The sequence below is a fragment of the Chionomys nivalis genome, chromosome 5, assembly GCF_950005125.1.
Source record: "Chionomys nivalis chromosome 5, mChiNiv1.1, whole genome shotgun sequence".
In the NCBI taxonomy this organism is placed as follows: Eukaryota; Metazoa; Chordata; class Mammalia; order Rodentia; family Cricetidae; genus Chionomys; species Chionomys nivalis.
Genome location: NC_080090.1, coordinates 6,736,938 through 6,759,906, shown reverse-complemented (window position 1 = coordinate 6,759,906; position 22,969 = coordinate 6,736,938). Strand labels below are relative to the sequence as shown.

Sequence of the window (22,969 nt, the reverse complement as noted above, 5' to 3'; positions counted from 1 at the left end):
AAGTAGGTCACAGAGGAGGGAGCTGGAAAGGAGTTACATCTGATCTTTAATGGCTCCTGCCAAGTCACTAATAAGTATTATTTAAGAGTCCCCAAGTACACATTTGTACAACGTTTCCCTACAGACTTAGGAGAAACCATTTCAGGTTGTTGGATCAATAATTATCATTTCATTCAAATCTGCTGTAACATGGAAAACTGACTCTGAACTCTTCCAGCATCCTAGTCCTGGCTCATAGTAGAGCAACACAGGGCTCGGGATGTTCCAACGACTCCACCTCTAGCATGCCGGAGACCTGCATCACACATAAAGCTGTATCGACATCCCTATTCTATCAAAGGTGGACACAGGAGATTACTGCAGTCTTGGAAATTGGAAGCATCTTTATGCAATGGTGTTTAATTGACCAACAAACATTATTTATTTACTCAAGGATGACGAAGACAAGGAGTAACAAAAGTGTTCAGAAGCATTCACAGAATCCTGGTTGGAACAGCTCTGTGTATGCCCTGTTTTGTTCTTTATGTTTTTCTGTATTTTGGAGATTTTTTTCCTCTATCCCAATGTGTTGCTCAACTATGTTCATAGCAGCATTGTTTGTAATAGCCAGAACCTGGAAACAACCTAGATGTCCTTCAATGGAAGAATGGATGAAGAAAGTATGGAATATATACATATTAGAGTACTACTCAGCAGTAAAAAACAATGACTTCTTGAATTTTGCATGCAAATGGACGGAAATAGAAAACACTATCCTGCGTGAGGTAAGCCAGACCCCAAAACAGAAACATGGGATGTACTCACTCATATTTGGTTTCTAGCCATAAATAAAGGACATTGAGCCTAGAATTCGTGATCCTAGAGAAACTAAATAAGAAGGTGAACCCAAAGAAAAATATAGGCATCCTCCCGAACAGTAACCTTCATCAGGCAATGAAAGGAGACAGATACAAAGACCCACATTGGAGCACCGGACTGAAATCTCAAGGTCCAAATCAGGAGCAGAAGGAGAGAGAGCACGAGCAAGGAACTCAGGACCGCGAGGGGGGCACCCACACACTGAGACAATGGGGATGTTCTATTGGGAACTCACCAAGGCCAGCTGGCCTGGGTCAGAAAAAGCATGGGATAAAACCGGACTCGCTGAACATAGCAGACAATGAGGACTACTGAGAACGCAAGAACAATGGCAACGGGTTTTTGATCCTACTGCACATACTGGCTTTGTGGGAGCCTAGGCAGTTTGGATACTCCTCTTAATAGACCGGGATGGAGGTGGATGGTCTTTGGACTTCCCACAGGGCAGGGAACCCTGATTGCTCTTAGGGCAGACGAGGGAGGGGGACTTGATTGGGGCGGGAGGGAAATGGGAGGTGGTGTGGGGAGGAGGCAGAAATCTTTAATAAATAAATAAAAAGGAAAAAAAAATTAAACGTTGCCAGCAAAAAGATGACAACGGAGAGGACCTTCCAATTTACCTCACTGTTACTCACTCTGTTTTCTGTTGTGATGTAATGCTTGTGATGACGGAATAGAAAACATCACAATTTGAGACTCTGAAGTTGGGGCTGGTGCAATGGCTCAGCAGGTAGAGGCTTGCACTGCAGGAGCCTCATGATCTGAGTCTGAACCTCAGAACATGCAGTGAAAGACAGAATTGACTCCCCAAGTGGTCCTCTAATATCTACACATGTGCTTTAGCACAGTGCTCCCCGCCCCCCACACTAAATGTCCAAGCCTTAGATCACTTTCTATTTGTCGTACAATATATAATGGCTTCATAAGCACACACCAGATGCTTAGACTAATGGTCAGTTGTACAAGCCTACTGTGTGAGCACACAGCCTCCGACTACACATCGATCCTTCATTTCTCCCTTAAAATATAAATTCAGTGAAATGTAGAAAACTGTAATTTGTCCCTTCTTTTTGAAGTAAATTTTAAGTTACAAAATTCAGCTCTTTTTCTGGAAAGATGACCCAGTGACGTCAGACTGCATCCTCACTCCAGCTGCAGCCTGGAGAGGAGACTGAGGTCAGAAGCCCCTCCCACCCGTTTGCTCAGAGGCACAGATTTCAGACATCTCTTCAACTGGTCAGAGTGAGTTTCTGATTGGAACGTCATTTGGCGTGACTCCTCCCTTCCCTCAACACACCCTAGGCAGCTTTCGAATCTCAAACAGCTGGATCTTTTTAGTGCTTTAAAGATACTTGGTAATAAGTGGTGTAAATAAAACATAATCTTCTCAAGTGCTAGATAAGCTTTTCCCAGCTCCCCCTTTTAGTGTTTCAGTACACCTCTGTACTTATATTAATATGCACCATGGTTTTGATGTGCCAGATCTAAAATATGTTGAGTCAATGACCGTAACTACTTAAACATCTAAATATCACCATATTCCCCCCCCCAAAAAAATTATGGCTATGCACTCTCCAAAGAATGCGAGAGCCCCTTCCCTGAAATGCTTGTGAACACCGACTGTGGTGCGTTTTCCGTTTTGAGTCTTATGGAGGTGTCATGGCCTCTATATCATGGTCCCGCTGCATCTGATTTGAAACCCCAACCACTGCTGGTGAGGCTAGCTTGATTTTAGCACTGATTTGAGAAACCTGTGGGAAGGAATGGCACACCCTACTACTGGCAACACATTGTGTGTGGGCACGTGTTTATGCATGTGCACATGTATCCTGACATGGGATTGGGTGGTTCCTGAGGAAGCCATATTATTTCAGGCACTTGGGCTGCAGGGGCTCTGCAGCTCTCTAGGCCATCTGAAGGCACACTGATTGACACTCGTGGCCTCCTTTTCTGCTTTTCTGCACTGTTATGTTTTTGTTTTACTTTCATAAACATCTCCCTATGTGCATTTTACTTTTGTGTTAGGGCCAAGTAACGATGTGTAGACTGTTCTTCATAGACTCCTACTGTCTGGTCATGTCTTTTACCTTAAATGTCATAAGTGCATACTAGGTTGTTTAGAGAGTGCAGCCAATGCACGCCGTACAGCCCTGGAACTCCTACACTGGCACGGGATGGCATAAGAAATGCCCTTTGAACCCGTGTTCTCATTTGGACGTCCCAAGGGCACCTTCATTTCAACATGCGTGAAATGGTTTGTCGTCTCACACTGACCTTGTTCCAGTTGGCATTCCTGTCACCCAGAGGCCCAGTTTAGAAAATCGTCTTTTTGTTAGACTTTCACCTTTCTGTTCCTTCACATATTTCATATGCCACAAGAGCCTAACCCTTCATTCCCATAATTCCTTCTTGATTTGGATCCATGTTCTTTCAAAAGTTTTTAAATTATGTTGTATTTGTGTGTGCACATGTGTACATGCTTGTGAGCATGAACACGCAGGTGATGCACTGGTATGGTTGTAGAGGGCATAGAAAAACCTGCAGCAGTTCGTTCTCTCTTTCAACCACGTGAGTCTCCAGAATAGAAGCCAGGTTATCAGACTAGGCTGTAAGTACCTTGTATTAATTACTTTACTACTGCTGTGATATAATAATAATAATAATAATAATAATAATAATAATAATAAGTGACCAAGGCAACTTATAGAAGAGAGGGCTTAATTAAGATTGTGAAGAAGTATGATTAATAAAAACTTAGGCAGAAATTGGCATTCAACCTAATGATCAGAAAAGCAAAGAAGCCAGCCATTGACTCATACCTCAACTTCAGTCCGAAAATGGCAATCTTGCCTCCAAGAATCTCAGAATGAGACTGCGCCTGAGAGCTGTTTCCTCCTATCTATAATCCTCTCTAGTTCTGGGACTAAAGGTGTGCACCACCACCGCCTAGTTTCTATGGCAAGCTAGTGTGGCTACCGGGATTAAAGGTGTGTGTCATTGCTGCCTGGTCTGTAAGGCTGGCCAGTGTGGCTGTTTTATTCTCTGATCTTCAGGCAAGCTTTATTTATTGAAATATAAACGAAATACCACTATAGGAGTGCAGTTCCATAGAGATAAGAGTCTATTGGCAACACGACTGGTGGTGTTACACAGCCAAGCATGGCAGCTGAAGCTTACACATCTCCATCCATAAGCAGGGAGCAGAGAGAGCAAGCTGAGAATGGGGCATGACTTCAAAACCTCAAAGCCCATTCCCAGCAACATACTTCATCTAGCAAGCCTGCAGCTCCTAAACCTATGCAGCCAACTGGAGACCAAGGATTAAAATGCCTGGGACCATGGGGAACGTCTCATTAAACCACTACAGACCTTTACCCTCTGAACCATCTAGCTGGCTTGGATCCCTATTCTGAATTTAACATAGCTCTAGCTTAGTTTAGACACTTAGCAGTGGTGACATTCTGAAGTAACAGATAGAGGGACACTTTTATCCATTGCTACTATTTCCAGCATTGGAGTGACAGAATGGTCTCTGAAATGAGCACATTCGCTTTCATCCATCTTTTGACCATAAGTTTGTATTCTAAAACAAACAAAAAAAATGTGATTTCTTAATGCTGCGGCCAAGTAAACAAAGTTGGGAATCAGAATCAGGCAATGTACACTTGAATCACAGCTCAGGTAGTAACCTGAAGTGACTATAACTTTTCTCCTTTTGGGTGCACGTATGTTGAAAAAAAAAATACAATTTTGGGGGAGGTATTTGGCTTTGGTTTGACTTGGCTCACCGTTGAGGAAGGTACAGCAGCAGGAGCAACTCTCAGCCATGGCAGCAGAAGTGTGAGGCTGCTTGCTCACAACTGGGCAGATCAGAAAACAGAAGGTAATGCCAACACCAAGCTGGATTTCATCCCCCACCCCTTTTATTCAGTCTGGGATGGCACTACCCACATTCAGGGTAGACCTTTCTTCCTCCAGTTCCAGAACTGTCTCCTAGGTTATTCTAATCTAGTCAGGTTGACGATGAAAATTAACCATTACCAGTTTACACCTTGTCGACACCCTGAACCATCACTTTTAACGCTAAATGACACTACCCCACTCATTATTTAGGATGCAGCTACAGTGCTATCTCATGTGAAGAGAGATGACTGACTCCACCCTCCAGCTCACAGTTTGTCTCACATTTGACTCTTACGTATGTGATGTATGGTTTGTTCACCAGGTGTCCAACTGGTCAGTGTTTGTTTGCAGGGGTGGTAGAAATGGGTGACTGTAGAACAAGAGATGTGTCTGGTGGAAGGTCCTTGCATCGGCTGGGTCTTCAGATGGATCTTCTGTATTTCTGTTAGGGCGATGTTGGCATCTCGCAGAAGGGCTGGCAGGAAAGCCCGAGTCTGGCCCACTCAGTTTCTCTCTGGCTTTCTCTTTGGTCCTGTAATTACTTAGCTTCCGTACATGTTCCTGCCATGGTGTGAAGCCATCTGTGGTGAGTCCTTTACCAGGTCTTATCCCTCCTCGGACCTGATCTCGAACCTCTAGAACTGTGAGTCAAGGAAGCCTCTTTGTGAAGTGAACTTGTCTCCAGTATTTCTTAATAACACAGTTCTTAATAGCACTATGGTAAACAATGCTCTTCTACATTTACCCAGAGTTATTTCAGGCAAGCTCTGTGACTTAGTTTCTGTTTCTACTGCTATGATAAATCCCCTGACAAAAAAGCTCAAGGCAGGAGGAGCTTATTTTAGTGCGCAGTCAGGGTACAGTAAATCATGGCGGGAGACTCAGACAGCAAGAGCTTGATGCAGCTGGTCCCATTATTCCACAGCCAAAGCAAGTGCTCTGCTCAGCTCACTGTCTCTACTCATACAGTCCAAGACCTCCCAAGGAGGGAATGGTACCACCTATGTTCATTTAACGTAATCATGGTAATTCCCTACCAAAAAAATAAAAAGGCCCACAGATCTACCTGATCTGGACAGTCTCTCACTGAGCTCCCAGGCAATTCCAAAGCCTGCCAAGTTGACAAATGAAATTAAATCAGTGTGTACAACTTGCATGTTGTACATTCTCCCCCTTTTCTACTTAGCGTCTACAGTGACTGGTACATTGTGGTGACCAAGAGCTTTAAATAATATCTTCTCAACTTCAAATATAATGAGAGATATGATCACAAAGGCTTTTAGGTCAAAACTATGCCTCTTCTAAAGACAAGAACAGTATGTTTTTGTTTATACCACATTTTCTTTTGAAATGTCATTCTAATTTAGGTTTAGCTTCTTTTCTATAACCTTGATGTAATGCCCTCCTAAGCAGATCCTAGGAATTAGCTGCAGTAGCCACATTTAAAATATAGTTGAAGTTATTACACAGCATTGGTTATGGAACTTAATTCCACTCAAAGGAAGGTTTAACATACCAAAATGTTTATTTAAAATGACTTTAAGGGCTGGAAAGATGGTTTCATAGGGAAAGGTATCTGCCACCATGATTGGCAATAGAAGTTGGATCCCTGAAACCCAAACCAAATGTAAGGAGAGAACCAACTACTGAAAATTGTCTTCTGACCTTCATACATGCTCCACGTACATATATGCATGTACATGTGTGCAGGCATGTGTGTGTGTTCACTAGATACTAGATAATGAAGTACTCCACAAACATGAAATAATATTGACATGAAAAGGAAGGTAGTTTTGGTTATTATTCTCTTTGTTGGGACAAAAGACCCAATAGAAACAATGTAGGGGAGGAGAGATCTATTCTAACTTAGAGCTTAAGAGACTACTTTCCACCATGGAGAGAAGGCATGGCAAGGGGATTCCCTGTGGCTTCTCACTGCTGTTATATCAGGGACCAGAAAACTAGCGTCAGAACTAGATGTGGGTATAACTGTCACAGATGAATTCCAGAGACCACCTCTTCCAGCCAGGTTCCACATCTACACCTTCTAAACCTCTCAAGACATTGTCTTGGTCTGGAGACAGGTGTTCACACACCTGAGGCCCCACGGGACACAGTAAACATTTCCCATTTGAATGTAGAAAAGCTAAATACTTTAACTGGGCATTATCAGCCAGAATTTGAGTGAAAGATACCCATCTTTGATAGCTTAGAAAAATAGGCATTAGACATGTGACTTCTTAACACCCTAGCTTTGAAAAGATATTTTGAAAACCAATATGAATTCTGCTGAAGTACGTTCAAGAACTCTCATTTAGAGTTAAGTGGAAGAAAAGCCAAATCGTCTTTGCAGATGTTGAGAAGGAATTCATTGCGGGCAATCACCATTTAATATCCAGCGCTGACTTTCTGAGCAAGTGCTTTCTCTAAATGATAAATCAAATGTATTGGGAGTATCATTAATCTTAGAATATGAATGAGACAAGCAAGAATATTAAGACAATGGAAACATTAACATTAAAAATCGGCCATTATATCAAAGAATAGAAAAAATGTTAGAAAACTATCCTGAAATTTTTGAGGTTAAATTCAACATACTCTGTAGCAGGGACTACTATGTAATGCTAGCATGTAGGCTGAGCTGTAAATATTACCCATCTAGATGCCATGTAAGATGGCTTTGCAGTCAAAGATGCTTCCTGCCAAGTGTGACAGCTTGAGTTTGAGCCCTCGGACTCATGTGGAAGGAGAAAACAAAATTTCTGGAGCTCGTCCTCTAGCCTCTATACACACCATGGCATACACTCATGTAGGCATACACATACATACTTGCACACACATACACATGCACACAGAATCACAGATGCAATACATATTAAAAACAGGGCATCAAAAACAACTGTTTCCTTAAATGCTATTTATCCCATGATGTAGGCAAATGAGACTACTTTCTAGACTTTGAATAAGCCATATGTTCGTTTCCTTCCTGCTGCCATGATAAATACTTGGGCGGAAAACATGCTGGGGAAGAAAAGGGTTCACCTAGCTCACACTTGCAGGTCACAGGCCATCATTGAGAAAATCAGGACCAGAACTAAAGGCAGAAACCATGGGAGAACACTGCTTGCTGTCTCACGCAGGCTAATGCTTAGTTTTCTAATACAGCTCAGGATCACCTGCCTACAGAGTGGAGCTGCTCACAGTGGGCATTAACAGTCAGGACAGACACACCCATGGGCTAACCTGATCTAGGGAATGTCTCGAGACTTTTGTTTCAGGTGACTCTAGGTCTTTTCAAGTTGAACATTAAAGCTAAATAGGAGACCATATTGTAACCAGAGGTTTTTCTGTCCCACTCAGTCTGGCAGCCACTTTAAATAATCACTCAGAGGCTTATATTAATTATAAATGTTTGGCCAGTAACTCAGGCTTATTACTAGCTATCTCTTTCATTTAAACAAACCCATTTCTATTATTTCTATTAATTTGTGTATCACCATGTGGCCAGTGGCTTATTGGTGGTGCTCAGGCAGTTTCTTTTGTAAAGCAGGAACCCTGAAGGACCATCCCATCTTGTTTTGGCAAAGTTCAGTGATCACCTTCCTGTGAGTTCTGCAGTTTACACAACATACTGTCAAGAGGTCCAGGCAAGAACAGTTTCTTGCCCAAATGGCTAGCCTTTTCACATTGAAAGCAAATTCCATAACAAGTTTCTTTGATACCCATCATCCTCTCTGAAGTAAGTGGTGCTGCCAGGAGCAGATGCATCTCATGTTGAGAAAAGTCTAAATTATCAAAACATTTTAAATGCCATATTCTGTAGGTCTTTGACATGTTTAAAAATCACATAGCTATCTGAAATATATCTCTGTATTACCCTGAAAATTTAACATGACTATCAGTTTGATAGCTATGGTTGACTGTTAGCTTGTGCTTCTTTATTATCCTGAATAGCTTTTAAGGACTAAAACTCCATATTGCATAATTAAACAAGCTGTATAGGGGTGAGATGTATAGGTAATACCTTAAGCAAAAATAGAAACAGATGTGCAGTATAAGGACAATAACCTTAAATTAATATCAATATAAAAATCCTTCAAACAAGAGTAGAAACATGCATACAATGTAACAAAATTAACTTTAAATTTGTATTATATCAAAACCTACATCAATGCAATAATCTAAGATTAATAGTTGCATTTTTATCCTATATTCACATATTCCCCTAAATATAACAAACATCCATAACCCACCAAATAACCAAAAACCATCTATACCCTGTAATTCTTGGGAATGTGGACATTGTCTTCTCCAAAACTGCTTCCTACTGTCTGTGAACAAAGTATCTCTAGGATCCCTGAGAAATTTTAAGATAACAGTCAAGTCCTGGGAAGACCAGTTATAACCTTTGTTGATAGATATCACCTGTCAAGGTTCAGGAGGTCTCCCTTAATCAAAGCTGGTCTATCTCAACCTGGAAGGAATCCATAGCCTTTTGTTTCCTGTGGAAACAAAAGCAGAACCGCTTCTCCAAAGCAACACATCTTTTAAGTTTCATTTTATACATTTTTAACTTCAGTTTTAAAGTTAAGGCATTTATAAATACTTAGTTTGGTGTATTTCATCAGTCTCTCTTTTGGTCCCATGTCTCCCAGAAGCTGCCTTTTGCCTATCAGCCATCAAAAAATCTCAAAACCAACACAATAACATATAGGATCCAGGCCCTGTATATTTCCCATCTTTATGTGGCTTTTTTCTTTTAATTTTACTGTCTCTTTAAAGTCCTTGTTTTATTTTTGCAGTCTATAACTGCCTATACCCTTTTTCTTTCTTATGCCTGCACACATTGTAAAATATATCATAGCTGGATGGTGCTAGTGCATTCCTTTAATCCCAGCACTCAGGAGGCAGAGGCAGGTGGATCTCTGTGAGTTCAAGGCCACCCTGGTCTACAGAGCAAGTTCCAGGACATCCAGAGTTGTTACACAGAGAAACCCTGTCTCGAAAAACCAAACCAAATAACAAAACAAACAAAAAATTGGGACCTGCTTAGATGTTTTTCTGTCTGTACCTCTTTTTACTATGTATCTTTTACCCTTTTTTTGTCTGTATGAGCGAAAGCTAAATCTACTATACTGTGTGTAGCTGATTAGCCTCTTTGTACTGAGGCCTGTTTGAGACCAAGGAAACCTGCCACGCTGCTTAGCTCATGGTAGCTGGCTCCATCTTGCAGGCAGCTGTTGGGAGACAGGCTACTATTGGTATGAGACTGTGAGACTAGGAAGCCCAGTGTGACTCTGTTTCTGTGTGTTCAGAAACTTCTTAAAGTTTTTTTCAGGTTTTATGTGGAACCAAGCCAGGCACTGGGCACCATGTGTAATCAGAGTTTCTGTTCCACCAGTCATTCCTGGATAATTGCTCTGAGGCTTAATAATAATTATAAATGTTTGGCCAATGGCTAAGGTTTATTACTTTCTAGCTCTTACATTTTGATTAACCCATTTCTATTCATCTAAGTGTTGCTATGTGGCAATGGCATTACCCGTCTGCAGGCATGCTGCTCCTTGTGTGGCTGGATGGCATCTCTCAGACTCTGCACTTCTCCTGCATCTCTACTTGGATTTCCTGTCTGGCTCTATCCTGCCTTGCTATAGGTCAAAACAGCTTTATTTATCAGCCAGTGAGAGCAACACATATTCAAAGTGTACAGAAAGACATCCCACAGCACCATATGCCTTTCCCCCATCTTTATTTCCATTATTTCTTCCTTCTGCATGGGTGTGTCTATATGCCAAAGGCTTGACTTTAAGACCCAGCATAAAAACACCCGATTTTATCAATTACAGTCAGGTATTATAAATTCTTGAAAATCTGAAGCTTTTTTACTTAATCATATATTTATGCATGTAATTCTGGGGCTTGAACCCCAAGCCTCCCACATGGTAGGTGAAGCCGTGTACCAATGAGCTATATCCCTAGCTCTAAGGCTGTAATTTATTTTGTTTAGTGACTTGTGCATTTCTTTCTTTCTTTCTTTTCAGACAGGATCAGGTTATGTGACCCAGGCTTAGTAGAATGTGTGATCTACCCCCCTCACCATCCTGAGGGCTTAGTTTCCAGGCATTCACCACCAGACATAACTCTTAATGCTTTCAATAAATGTTTTGGGCAAACATTTTTTGTGAAGATTTATATAACATCTCAATATTCAACATGATTTTGCATGATGCCAATTTATTTGATCTTTACAGAAACACTTGAGAAAGTAAGGGCAGAATGGGGTGTGTAGGAGGGGAGGGGGCACTTTCCAGATGCCCAAATTTCATGCCTACTTTCTGTTGTCACTGAATTATAGGGGCTGGGTCTTTTATAATGAAAAAATATTTCTTACAGACCTAGAAGCTATGAAGCCCATGCTTTATTTGCCGAAGGACTTCTTGGTATGTCAGTACAGTGGAAGGCATCATGGGACAAGAAAGGCAGGAGACAGAGCATGTCAAGAAAGCCAGACTCACTATATATAAAACCCAGTCCTGAGATACCATCATCACTCCATTCCTGAGGATGGAGCCAGCATGAGTCAATCATCTCTTGAAGGCCCTGCCCTCCTCATTCGGTTACAATGGTAATTCCATTTCAGCAGCAGTTTTGGAGGGAACAGTAACCATAGTACCATGGTTATTCAAAACAAGAATGTCTGGTGGGCCAGAGCCATGTGTGAGTATCTGCTGCTCTTCCTTCTGTCACTGTGGTAGTTTCATATTTTCAACTTGACACCATGCAGGATTACCAGGAAATGAGTCTTATATATTGTCTAGACCAGGCTGGACTGTGGAAATGTCTGTGACACCATGCAGAATTACCAGGAAATGGAGTCTTATATATTGTCTAGACCAGGCTGGACTGTGGAAATGTCTGTCGAGGACTTTTTAATAGAGGTCGGAATGCCAACCCTAAATGTGTGTAGCACCATTTTGTTAGCTGGGTCCTGGCTGTGCACAGTGACTGTGCATGCATGTCTCTCTCTGCTCCTGACTGTTGATGTCACTATCTGCTTGGACTTCTTGCTTTGACTCCCCTCAATGGTGGACTGTAACCTGCAACGGTGACCTGATAGCCCCCTTCTCTTTATGTTGATTTTTGTCAGGGTATTTTTTTTTTTTAAATCAGAGCAACAGGAATGGAAATAGACCAGCAATGCTGCTCCTTGGCCAGTTCTTACACGCCCTAGGCAGGCCGCACACACCAGAGGGTAGAAAACGAACATAGCGAAGGGATTTCTCTTGAAATCTACAAACAGTGATATAATTTACACAGGTGCCTCAGCTCTGGATGGCCCAGTTTTGAAACCCTAACTTCTATTAGTCAATGGTTCTAATGCACGTTAACACAGCTGATCAATATTCTATAAATGTGACCTCCCAGTCTTAACAGGTTGCAAAGTAGTGAACTTCTTGAGTAAGCAGCCAATAGCAAATTTGAGTCCTGTAAGATTCTGTGAGGCCTGTTGCCAGGCAGAGGTAGCAGGGCTGTTCCCGAACACACACCACAGTTCCACTAATTGCTGTTACAGGGGCCCTGTCCTTCTGGGGAACCAATCTGGTGCGGCAGACCCTGGCAGCACACGCTACCGGTGGTGTTTTTCAACGTACTGTGGAGGACTGTCTGATGGGAACCAGGAGAGCTTCTGACTTTCAGATTTCCTGACTCCCTTGCCTTCTGGTGCACACAAATGTGGCTGTGCATTCCTTACATCGATTCTCTCCTCAGATATAAGCCCTTTTTGTACTCGGCTTTGGTTTTATTTCTGTTCCTATTATTACAGAGGTTTTCTGGCAACCAGCTGTTTCTTTTCAGCATTTATGAGGATTTGGTCATTTTTTTTTATTATTATTTCCTTTCAGTAGTAGGGAGTCCAGAGTTCAGCTCTGGCAAGGGGTCCACCAGCCTATGTTTTGTGAGTGGATTATGCATGAGGTTGGCCCACACCTTGGCTCTGATTTCAGCTTTAGGGGGCCTCCTCTTGCCTTGGAGCCTGTGGAAAGTTGTTCTCCGTACCTCCCAGAGCGGGAGAGACTAAGGCTTTAGGCTAAATTGCCAAATCCTATATTTGTGCACCAGCAGGCAATAAGTGAAGAAGCTTAAGCATTATGTCCCTACTGTCTGAAGTCTGCAGACCCTGCAATCAAACGTGGAGACCATATTCCAAAACAATTGGGTCCCATGACGGTTTATTATGGGAAGAGTCAGTCTCTCAAAGGATGCTTGCCAATAAAACAAAGTGAAAAACTGGATCTCGTCATAATTTCTGCTCCACAAACCACAATTTTGTAGATGATAGCTGAGCTCTTATTCAGATTTCGCAAAACCACTTTGTGTACTTAGAGGCCATTCATTCACACAGGGCCCAGGATGGAGACTCCTCTGCAGGCATTAAGCAGCATCAAGCAGAGACTGGCTGTCTCTGCTAAGCCCATTCAGGCTGCCTGTGACCTTCTTGCCCAGTCATGCTGACAGCCTGTGAAGACTGAGTTAACCATGAGGTCCACCCAGCAGCCAGGGCTATTGGGCTCCTTCTTCCTGCCGTGTTGAAGTTGGGTTTTATCTTCCTGCAGAATGATTTTATAGACACCTCAGAGTCAAGCCTTTATTTCTACATCAGAATGCTGTCAGCAGCAGGTTCAACACTGGTAAACTGCAGGTGCCAGCCAACTTACAAAAGGCGACGTGCAAGGGAATGTGTGTGACTTACTCTCTTGTCACCTCTGGCGGATATCTTGTTTACAGATCTCTGTGAACTTTCCTCTTAGTCAAGAAATGCGAGAAATAAAATCAGGCAAATAGCGCTTCTCACAATGGGTGTGAAAGCAAAGCTTTTGTTGGCTTTCTCTAAAGTGTGAAGCAGTTTTAAACATCCCTCTCTGTACAGAGTTTGCATCCATGGATTCTCTCACCCTCACTTACCCGTTGACCCAGAGAGTTAAATTTCAATTCTGAATTAGTTCTTAGGTAACTATTTAATTGAAAATGAATATATGCATTTTGGGGGCTGAGGAGCTAGTATCTACATTAGAATATAAAAATCATCTATCTATCTATCTATCTATCTATCTATCTATCTATCTATCTATCTATCTATCTATCTGATGTGGGATTCCCCTCTCTATGCTGTGAATACCACTGGTTAATAAAGAAACTGGCTTGGCCTGATAGGGTAGAACAGAGAAAACTAAACTGAATGCTGGGAGAAGGAAGGCAGGAAGAGAAGCCATGGAGCTGTCACCAGAGACAGACATGTTGAAACCTTGCCAGTAGGTCATGAGCCTCATGGTAAAATATAAAATAATGGAGATGGGTTAATTCTAGATGTAAGAGGTAGCTAGCAATATGCTTAAATAATTGGCCAAGCAGTGATTTAATTAATACAGTTTCTGTGTGGTTATTTTGGGAGTCTGGGTGACTGGGAAATAAACAAGTGGAGGGCAGCTGGGAACAAACAAGTGGCTTCCTTACTACATCTGTCTATCCATCATCTTTCACAGAGAAGCAATTAAGAATCAATCATCCTGTCAAAGAAAATGAAAATGTTATTTTCACTCTGTTAGTAACTGTTTAGAAGGTAATTACATAAAAATAAATATAAATAAAAATTATATTAGAACTAGGGAGTGGTTCAGTCAGTCAAAGTCCTGGAATATAAGCATAAGGTTAAAGTCCCAGCATCCATGTAAAAAGCTGTTCATGACAGTGCTGGGGTTGGACATTGTTGGACCACTAGCCAGTCTATCCAACTGAGTGGTATAGGAGGTTCTTCTGTCTATGTATTGCTTTTATTGGTTGAATAAAGAAACTGCCTTGGTCTTTTGATAGGGCAGCACTTAGGTAGGCAGAGTAGACAGAACGGAATGCTGGGAGGAAGAAGGGCAGTGTGGCAGAAGCTATGAAGCTCCTGCCTGAGACTGACGCTGGGTAGAATCTTTCCCAGTAAGCCACGACTTCGTGGTGTTACACAGATTGGTAGAAATGGGTTAAATCAAGATGTGAGAGTTAGCCAATAAGAGGCTAGAGATAATGGGCCAGGCAGTGTTTAAATGAATAGAGTTTCTGTATGATTATTTCAGGTGTAAGCTAGCAGGGCGGCCGGGACGAAAAGCAGGCCCACTCCTCCTGTTACAACTAAGGACCTCCAGGCTCAGTGAGAGACTCTGTCTCAAGAAGTAAAGTGGGTAAAAGTGAAGGAAGATCCCTGATATAGACCATTGGCTTCCAAATGCATGTGCACTTATGTGCACACATATAAACACATGCGAGAGAAAAAGAATAAAAGTCATTTAAAGGTGAGCTTGGTAGAAAGAGTTTATATTTCACTTGATTAAAAATATACACAGTCTACTGCAAATCTTCTTATAAATTACATGAGATGAAGAATATAAGCAGAGACAAGGAAAATGGGGAGTCACTGAGAGAAATAGATTATGGAAAACCTCAATTGCCAGTAGACAGATCTATGTGGTTAGGTACATTGATATTATTTCTCTACAGTGACACAGTGCCTTATAAAGAATTATAACTTTTCTCAACTCTCTTTTTTGAAAGTCCAATGTGAGCAGAGCTCGTGTTCACAGCATGAATCCTTGCAGTACATCTGTTTAGATAAGATTGGTTTCTGTGCCCGTTGGCCAACGTTGGGGCCAGTCTGCTTATGGACTGTTTTGAATATCATTGCTGAATTTATGTTTCTAAAAAAGATCCTAAGTCTCTTATGGGCAGTGAGTACTGTATGAGTTTCATACAGTACTCACAGTAGCCATATGGCGTATGCTCCATAAATACCTAGCAAGCAGCATTTAATCAGAGGACAGGGAGAGGGCACATCCTGCACTGACAGAATACGACTGCCATTGATCTCATTTTGCTCTGCAATGAGCCGTTTACCTAGCCTAACGACCTGCGGGATGCTTTATTTTCACAGATGCAAAAGTCATATTAAAGAATGGATCCAAAGCCAGGTACAGTGGTACACACTTGTAATTCCAGCACCCGGAAGGCTGGGGAATGATGCAGCAAAGTCTCATTCCAGGGCAGCCTGCACCGCATAGCTGAAACTTTGTCTCAACAAACTCAGTCCTACCACGGATCCTAGAAAGGTCATAGTCAAACCCTGCATTAACCATACTCAGTCTGGGACACACCAATAAGCATTTCCTGGCCTTATCTATTGCAGCTTTGATTTGGTCATGGAGAAAGATGGTGAACTCTAGGTAGGTTAGGCTATTTCTGCTCAGAGCCATACAGAGCTGTTGCATTTGGCCATTTCACCACAGGCTTTGGCTAATTCAGGCTGATTTCTTGTTATGCCTCCTTTGGTTGTTTTAATGGTACCCATCACATTGATGATGTCCTGATTTCCTTATCGCAAACTCTAGCCTCTCCTGCTGTATTTGTATTCGTGTTTACACAAAATATAGTTGTCATGCTCCAGACAAAGGGAACTTTGAAAGAAACTTATCCTTTCCTAGTGTTCATATCTTTATAGTTTTCTTAGGGCTCTTGAGTCCCCTCTGTAGCCACTATTCAGAAAACTGCATTATTCTTTGCTGTTATTTTTCTTAGTCAGGACCTGTAGCCTTTCTTGTCTGTCTTAATTTTCCTGAACTCATTCCAATTTTTCAGCTTGTATATAGCATGAACATGGTAGTCCCAGACCCCAGCTCTTTAAAAGAAAAGCCACCCTTTCCTCACTGTTCTGGGAAATCTGCTTGGGCTCCTGGCCAAGACTACACTGCCCAGTTAGTATCATTCTGTTTCTGTGAACAGGAGACCAGCATGTCCTGAGGTGTGTATGTTAGGGGCTACTGTCAGATGCCTACTGTGTAGACCCTATCAATTCTGAATTTATTTTAACTGCAAATGATCTGGGCTAGAATGCTAGTACACTATCTTGTATTTTGAAGGTAATATTAGACATAAATTACAGGTTAAAATGGTATCAAAAGAATAAACATTTAAAACCTTTAAAAATACTTAAAATAAACAAACCATTTAAAAACCTTTGATACTATACACTACATATAGGCTGATGAGAATATTAGTTTACCTCACCAGCTTTTCTTCAGTATTACTTTGAATTTTTAGTAAGTCACCTGTAAATGGTATAGCATTATATATCCGTAAGTATTGCATTATTTGGACTTTCTGATCTTTTAGGAATGAGACTTCTTCTAATCCCATTGCACTAAGGAAGTGCCGTGCAGTCTTTATAAACAGGGACTAATGAGAGGTGCAACACCTGTGAGGCTCACTGGAAGACGATGGATGCGATCTCAGCACAGCCTCAATGCTTTCTGCTCTAGCGTTTTCTTTTGCACATATTGACACAGAAACCAGGAGTCTTGTGCATTTCCTGAACTGGGGTGGGGGTAGACCAGCTTTGAACAAAGGTCACCCAACCCCTGTAACTTGCTATCCTCTGCTCTTTGGTTCCTTCTCCCTGATGGAAGGAGCCCCGGGCCTCCTAAGTGACAAGCTGGAAGCAGGTGGAGGGGTGGCTGGAGGAATGGGGAAGTTGCTGATGAGGGGCTCCAGTAGCAGCCACTAGCACTGGCTGCCTCCAGCAAACAGCAGTGGGTCTATTTGCTTAACTGTGATAAGCCAGAAGTCACAGATGGGGCGGGAAGACTGAAGGACATGGGTTCAAATGGCCTTTTACAGCTTTGCTATGCTCCATTTTCCTCTGTAAAAACTGTAAAATGGTTCAGTGAAAAATGCCATATATCACATGTTCATTAACATATTTAAAAAGTACAGCAGTACTCTCATTAGTTTCCAACTTCAGTCTTCCTTTGAAATAATGGGCCCTCTTTAGATAGTAATGGTGGGGTTAATACTGGATGCTGTCAGGCACGATTTAAAAAAAATAAAAGAAAATATGAGGCCGAGTCCTTTAGCAATGCTCTTTCGCTACAGGACAGAGCTTTATTAAAGCATTAGAAGCCATAGCCACGCCTTAAAAACTACATCCTTAGCTCACTGCACAATCAGCGGGAATCCAAGAGGTCAAGTCCAGGGGTTCTTTGCGGTGTTTTACAATGCATTTCAGTATTATCTAGCATCCAGAAGAGAGTTAGTATTATATGAATGTAACAGGAAGCCTCTTAATTTAGCCTGTGCAAAAAAGGGGCATTTATTATAAGATAAAGGGGAGCCTTCTGGGACCAAGACTAAGTTCTCAGGAAAGAATTATAACCATGGTAGAATGCTCAGGAGTCCCCTATTAACCAGACAGCCATTTTACCTTCTTGTATGCTCACATAAAATCTAAAAATGGGACAATCGACAGTTATTACGACTTCAGATTTGTTTTATCTGAATCTATGATGGGTATTTAATAAATACTGGTCTAGGTACTTCAGCTTTTATGCCACCCCCGCCCCCCAGTTAAGTATTTAATGATCTGTAAATAAGAAGTTGAGAGAGTGCCATCGAAAGGGATCCCACCCTCCTTCACAACACGACAGATCTTGGCGTGATGCGAAAGACTGGCACTCTGGTTCATGTGCTTAACAAGCTTAGGCCTACACAGTAAGTGTCCTGTCCCATGTGTAGAGTGGGCCCCAGGGAAGATAGGTTTCCACAGAGAGATTTCTGAGGCCAAAAGGAACCTACCTTCCTCCGGTCTCTCCACTCCTCACTCATTCCTATGATCCATTTCTATACTCTTTGCTTCTCCTCTTCACAATGGCTCTTCCATTCAATAGGCCAGTCTTAACAAGACTGGATGAACTTGACCTCAGTCTTTAGCAGAGGTGAAGGGTGGTAAAGCTGAGATGGTTCTCAGGAAAAGCGTGGGTAGGCGGTCCAGCAGGTTTCACTAGAAGAGCCTACGCCTAGATATGGGCAGACGTTTGCTGACGCCACAGCCAGTTCTTCCAGGAAAGCTTCAATTGCAACCTTATTCTCAGGTGCCTCTTTGAGAAGAGAGTTTGAAAATACCAATTTTAAAAAAAGTGCCCTCCTGGTGATTCTTACACACTGCAGTCTGGAAAGTACTCTTCTAGAACATAGTGTCAAAAACACTGTGGAAAGACAGAATTTCAGGATGAGAAAACCATACAAACTGAGTTTTCTGGGTGCTGAGCCAGATGTATTCAATACCAGATCTGGTACAGGTTCATATTTCCACAGTCCTGGGCCTATGGGGGGCAGAGGTCAAGAGGATCATGGAGAGTCAGAGGCCAAGGTAGGCACACTGATGTCCCTATAGACAGCCAGGAAGAAGCTTTTCATTGGCTGTTAGTGATTGAATTCTGGTTTTACTCTTTACATATTTCCAATAGAATGCAGCTTTTAGAGATTTGTTTCTATTTGTGTGTATGCGTGTCTGTGGATATGTAGATTAGGTACCATCAAAGGCCACAAGAGGACGTCAGATGCCCTGGAGCTGGAGCTACAGGCTCTTGTGAGCTGTACGACTGGGGTGCTGGGAACCAAAACTGGGTCTCCTGCAAGAACAGCAAGCTCTCTCCAGCACTGATCTACCTCTCCAGCTCTGAATATGTTTTTAAAACCGGATCTCATCTGGAGTCACCGAAGCTTATTACTAACGGTATGTACTCCCGTTGCCATGGCATTAGACTGTTGGCTGCAAAGTGGAAAATGAGTGAACCCTCTGGCTACCCTCTCCCCCAGCCCTTTAGACAAGAGCACACAAACAAGAACTCCACCTCTTTAGCAGAGCAAAAGGTAGCTAGGTGCAAGGACCTACTATGCGCCAGATGTGTGGCTCCACTCGGTAAGATTATAAAATCTTACAAGGTAGCTACTGTTATCCCCAGATTCAGCAAAGGATTTGAAAGCAGCACCAGTAAGCACATATTGGAACAGTGCCAGGTAGACCTGCCTGCCATTCTAACGAGCAGCTCCAGTCCCATCTCACCATGCAGTCTTCTCTGACATTCCTCTTTTTAAAAAACTTTTTCAAAACTTACATTTTCTTCACCTTATAGCTGGGAAGCACACTGCCATGGGTAGAGGAGAGAAAGTTACCTGGTTCTTCCTGCCTCTCTGTAAGATTAAGGGACAGCTCAACACTGGTGGTGGCAGAGACTCAAGGGAATGCAGAGCATACTACTTTGATATTTAAGTCTGGACATGTCCCACAATAAGGACACACGGTAGAGAAAGTTCACATCCATCCAATACACATGTGCTTTCTTACTGGGGGGAGCTTCTCCATGATTCAGTATTCCCAAATGGACAATGGAGTGGGAACAGAGGTGGCATGTGCCCCTCCTTGGCTAAGTGCTGGTAAATCTCCTTCCTTTCTTTGTGGCACCCTTGCTGGGAGCCGGGAGATAGCTATGTAAGTTCAACTGACAAGTGGGTAGGAAGGCTCCTCTGGCTCTGCCCACCCTAAGCAAGAGCTCATTTGCATAGCTGATGCTGTGGAAGTGGCCCTGGGATGCTGCTCAGCTTTGTTCTCCAGTGGCTTCATTTTCCTTATCAGCACCCTCAGTCTCTCTCAATTGCTAACTCGCCTGGGAAGGGCTAGAAGCCACCCTAGGAGGAGGAACACACGGGGCAGCAGGCACTTTCTAGTCTCTCAGCATGTAATGTGGCTGGGAAGGTGATAAAAACAATGGGTTATTTCTCAAGATGGTCCTTCATACAAGTCGGTGCTCAAAGAATTCTCCTTCTTCTGATAATGTAATTCTCAGTGCACGCCTGTGTTGTCAGGACGGTCCTGTCTGTGAAAATGCCTCATGGCACCTCCCTGAATGGAGGAACAAATGATGAGAAAGACTTTTTGTCTGATGCAGTCAGAAGACTCTGGGATTTAATCCTAGATCCTCTTCATGGCTGAGCTAGCCATTCAAAATTAAAATGAACCTTTCATCCATGTGTATCATAAATGGGCATTTATCAGGATTATATGATTTTGCAACCCATCTGAATATGTAACCAGAATTTGTTTTCTTTCCGTTTCACTATGTAATTACCATGCAACAATAACAAAAGTGACATGTTTGAAGAACAGATAAAATGCTGTAAATTGGCCAGTAATGGTGATATTTCCTCATCTTCTGGAAAATCCATTTATTCTCTCTCAACAAATCAAGGCATTGTCAGCCCATCCTCATCTTGTGGCCAGAGGGGCTCCACCAATTTCTGGATGCAAGTCAGTCCAGGAATGCAGATGAGGCCAACTAACAGAGGCTTTCAGAACAGGCTGCTGGTCTTCACTTGCCTCAATTTCTAAATCATCCGTAATGGGGCCAAGACCTCCCAAGCACTAAAAAGAGAGAGCTGACACGCTGGACAAACTGTTAATTTTTTCCTGAAGAAGCTGCTGTATTGCACATCTGTCACTGCGGCGCGGACAATTACTCATTGAGTCGGGGAGGGAAAATCTGCCACTTGTTTCTAGCTGAGTTGTTAAGGGGCCTCGCGGAGAAACACAATGGTCTGAGAGGCAGAACACACCGGCTCCCAGTGTGCTTGGCAATTCATCTCTCAGTCTGGGGATTGTCCTGCGATATCGTATCAGGTGGAATGGACCCGGATGGGCTTTCAAAGGCATTAGATATAACTGGATGGAAACATAGGCACAGGAAGATATGAGTCAAGACTCATGGGCTACACACCGATAACTAGGCTGCCAGACTCTTCAAGCGTCCTGTTAGGAAGGCTGTGGCTTTGCACGTCAGCCTTCGCACCTTTACCGTGTGCACACAAGTGCTTCACACACCCCGATGCTCTCTAGGAAAGGCTTCCTCTCCACGGACCACAGATCACCTACACTGGTTCTGTAAACAACTACTCAGTAGAACCTGCTCTATCCTCTTTTCCCTTTCTTCTAGGTCATTTGTCCATCCCAACTGTGCAGTTCTGGCATAAGAACAAGTTCACTTAGAGTTTTCAGAACTCTTTTTAATTCTGAGGAGTGTATCTTCAGTTAGTTTTATTTTTAATTCTGTATTAACTAAAGAATGATGCGTGAAAAAGAAATTAGTGTTTCTTAGATTTTTGTTTTTTGAGACAGAATTTCCTGTAGCCCAGGTTGGCTTCAAACTCACTCTGTAGCTGAGACTGGCCTTGAACTCCTGAATCTCCTGACTGCTAGGACTCTAGTGACCTGCAAACAGACTCAAGATAACGGGGCTGTTTCTACTTGGGCTCGTGTTTTAATTACACTTGGGCTGAGAAGTCAAGGATGATACAGACTGCTAATGTGTGTGATTTACTGGGAAAGGTCACACCAAGGTGGGGGCACCAGCAACGACAAAACACAGACACCCTTCTGATGGTGTCTAACCTGTCCTCAGAACGGAAGGAGTACACAGCTGGGGTTCTGGTGATGCTGCAGTGAGGGCTGAGAGTCAGAGGGTGATTTAAACCATGCGATGACTCAAAGCCAGGTGACAGGCTGATGTACAGAGAAGACACACGGAGGTGGCAACAGTAGATCATAATCCTGGCAGGTAATGGCAGCGACTCGCCAGACACAAATCCAAGGCTCCTTAAGGTGTCGGCTGTGTAAAGTAATGAGTCCTTGCTCTGGATGGACTCAGCAGCAGGGGCCTTCATGGTCCACTTGTTGGCTGACTTTCTATCACCGTAAGCCTGTTACATAGATGAGTGTTTAGTGCCTGTTGAACTAAAAAACAAACAGACAAAAACAACTTACTGTAACAACTCGACTTATTTTTGTGCAAGAAAAGATCCTGTCCCCACAAAAAGTGAATTGCCTTTTCCCGCAAACCACACTCAACAGTTACAAAACATTTTAAGCGTCTCGGGAGGTCATGAGAGAAAGTGAGGCATGCTGCCCTGGTCACGTGATCCCAGCTGGGAAGAAAAATAAAGGTCAGTTTCAGAGGGAACAAAAACATGAAGTGTGGAAGAATAGGTTACAATTAGTTATCAATAAATTTGTGAGTCAGATACATTGCCAAATTTTTCTTTAAAATTTTTTTTGAGACACTGAAAATCCCCAGAGCTTAAAAGCAATGAATTATATTATTAAATGTTAACTGTCAGCCACTACAGTGGGTCGGAACCAGTGCCTTGGCAGGCTATGTCAGTACTCTACCACTGAACAGAATACCTCCAAAATATATTCATGGTATTTTCAGCCCCAGATCTCATGACTTTGGATGTAGGAGAGAAGGGCTGGAGATGTGTCCTAGTGGTAGGGCACTTATCTGGT

At 42.6% G+C, this 22,969-nt stretch overlaps 1 protein-coding gene across 4 annotated transcripts in view; it reads right to left on the bottom strand.

Moving 5' to 3' along the window:
- Gpatch2 (G-patch domain containing 2) overlaps nucleotides 1–22,969 on the bottom strand; it is a 185,240-nt gene that overhangs the window by 5,710 nt on the left and 156,561 nt on the right. The window contains exon 10 of one of the 4 annotated variants that reach the window (XM_057769632.1): nucleotides 21,927–22,417. The exons of the other annotated variants lie outside the window; for them this stretch is intronic. Within the exon in view, the coding sequence (XP_057625615.1) occupies nucleotides 22,344–22,417 (74 nt within the window). The 3' untranslated portion in view covers nucleotides 21,927–22,343. Of the gene's footprint in view, nucleotides 1–21,926; nucleotides 22,418–22,969 lie in introns of those variants that run through there. 4 annotated transcript variants of the gene reach the window in all.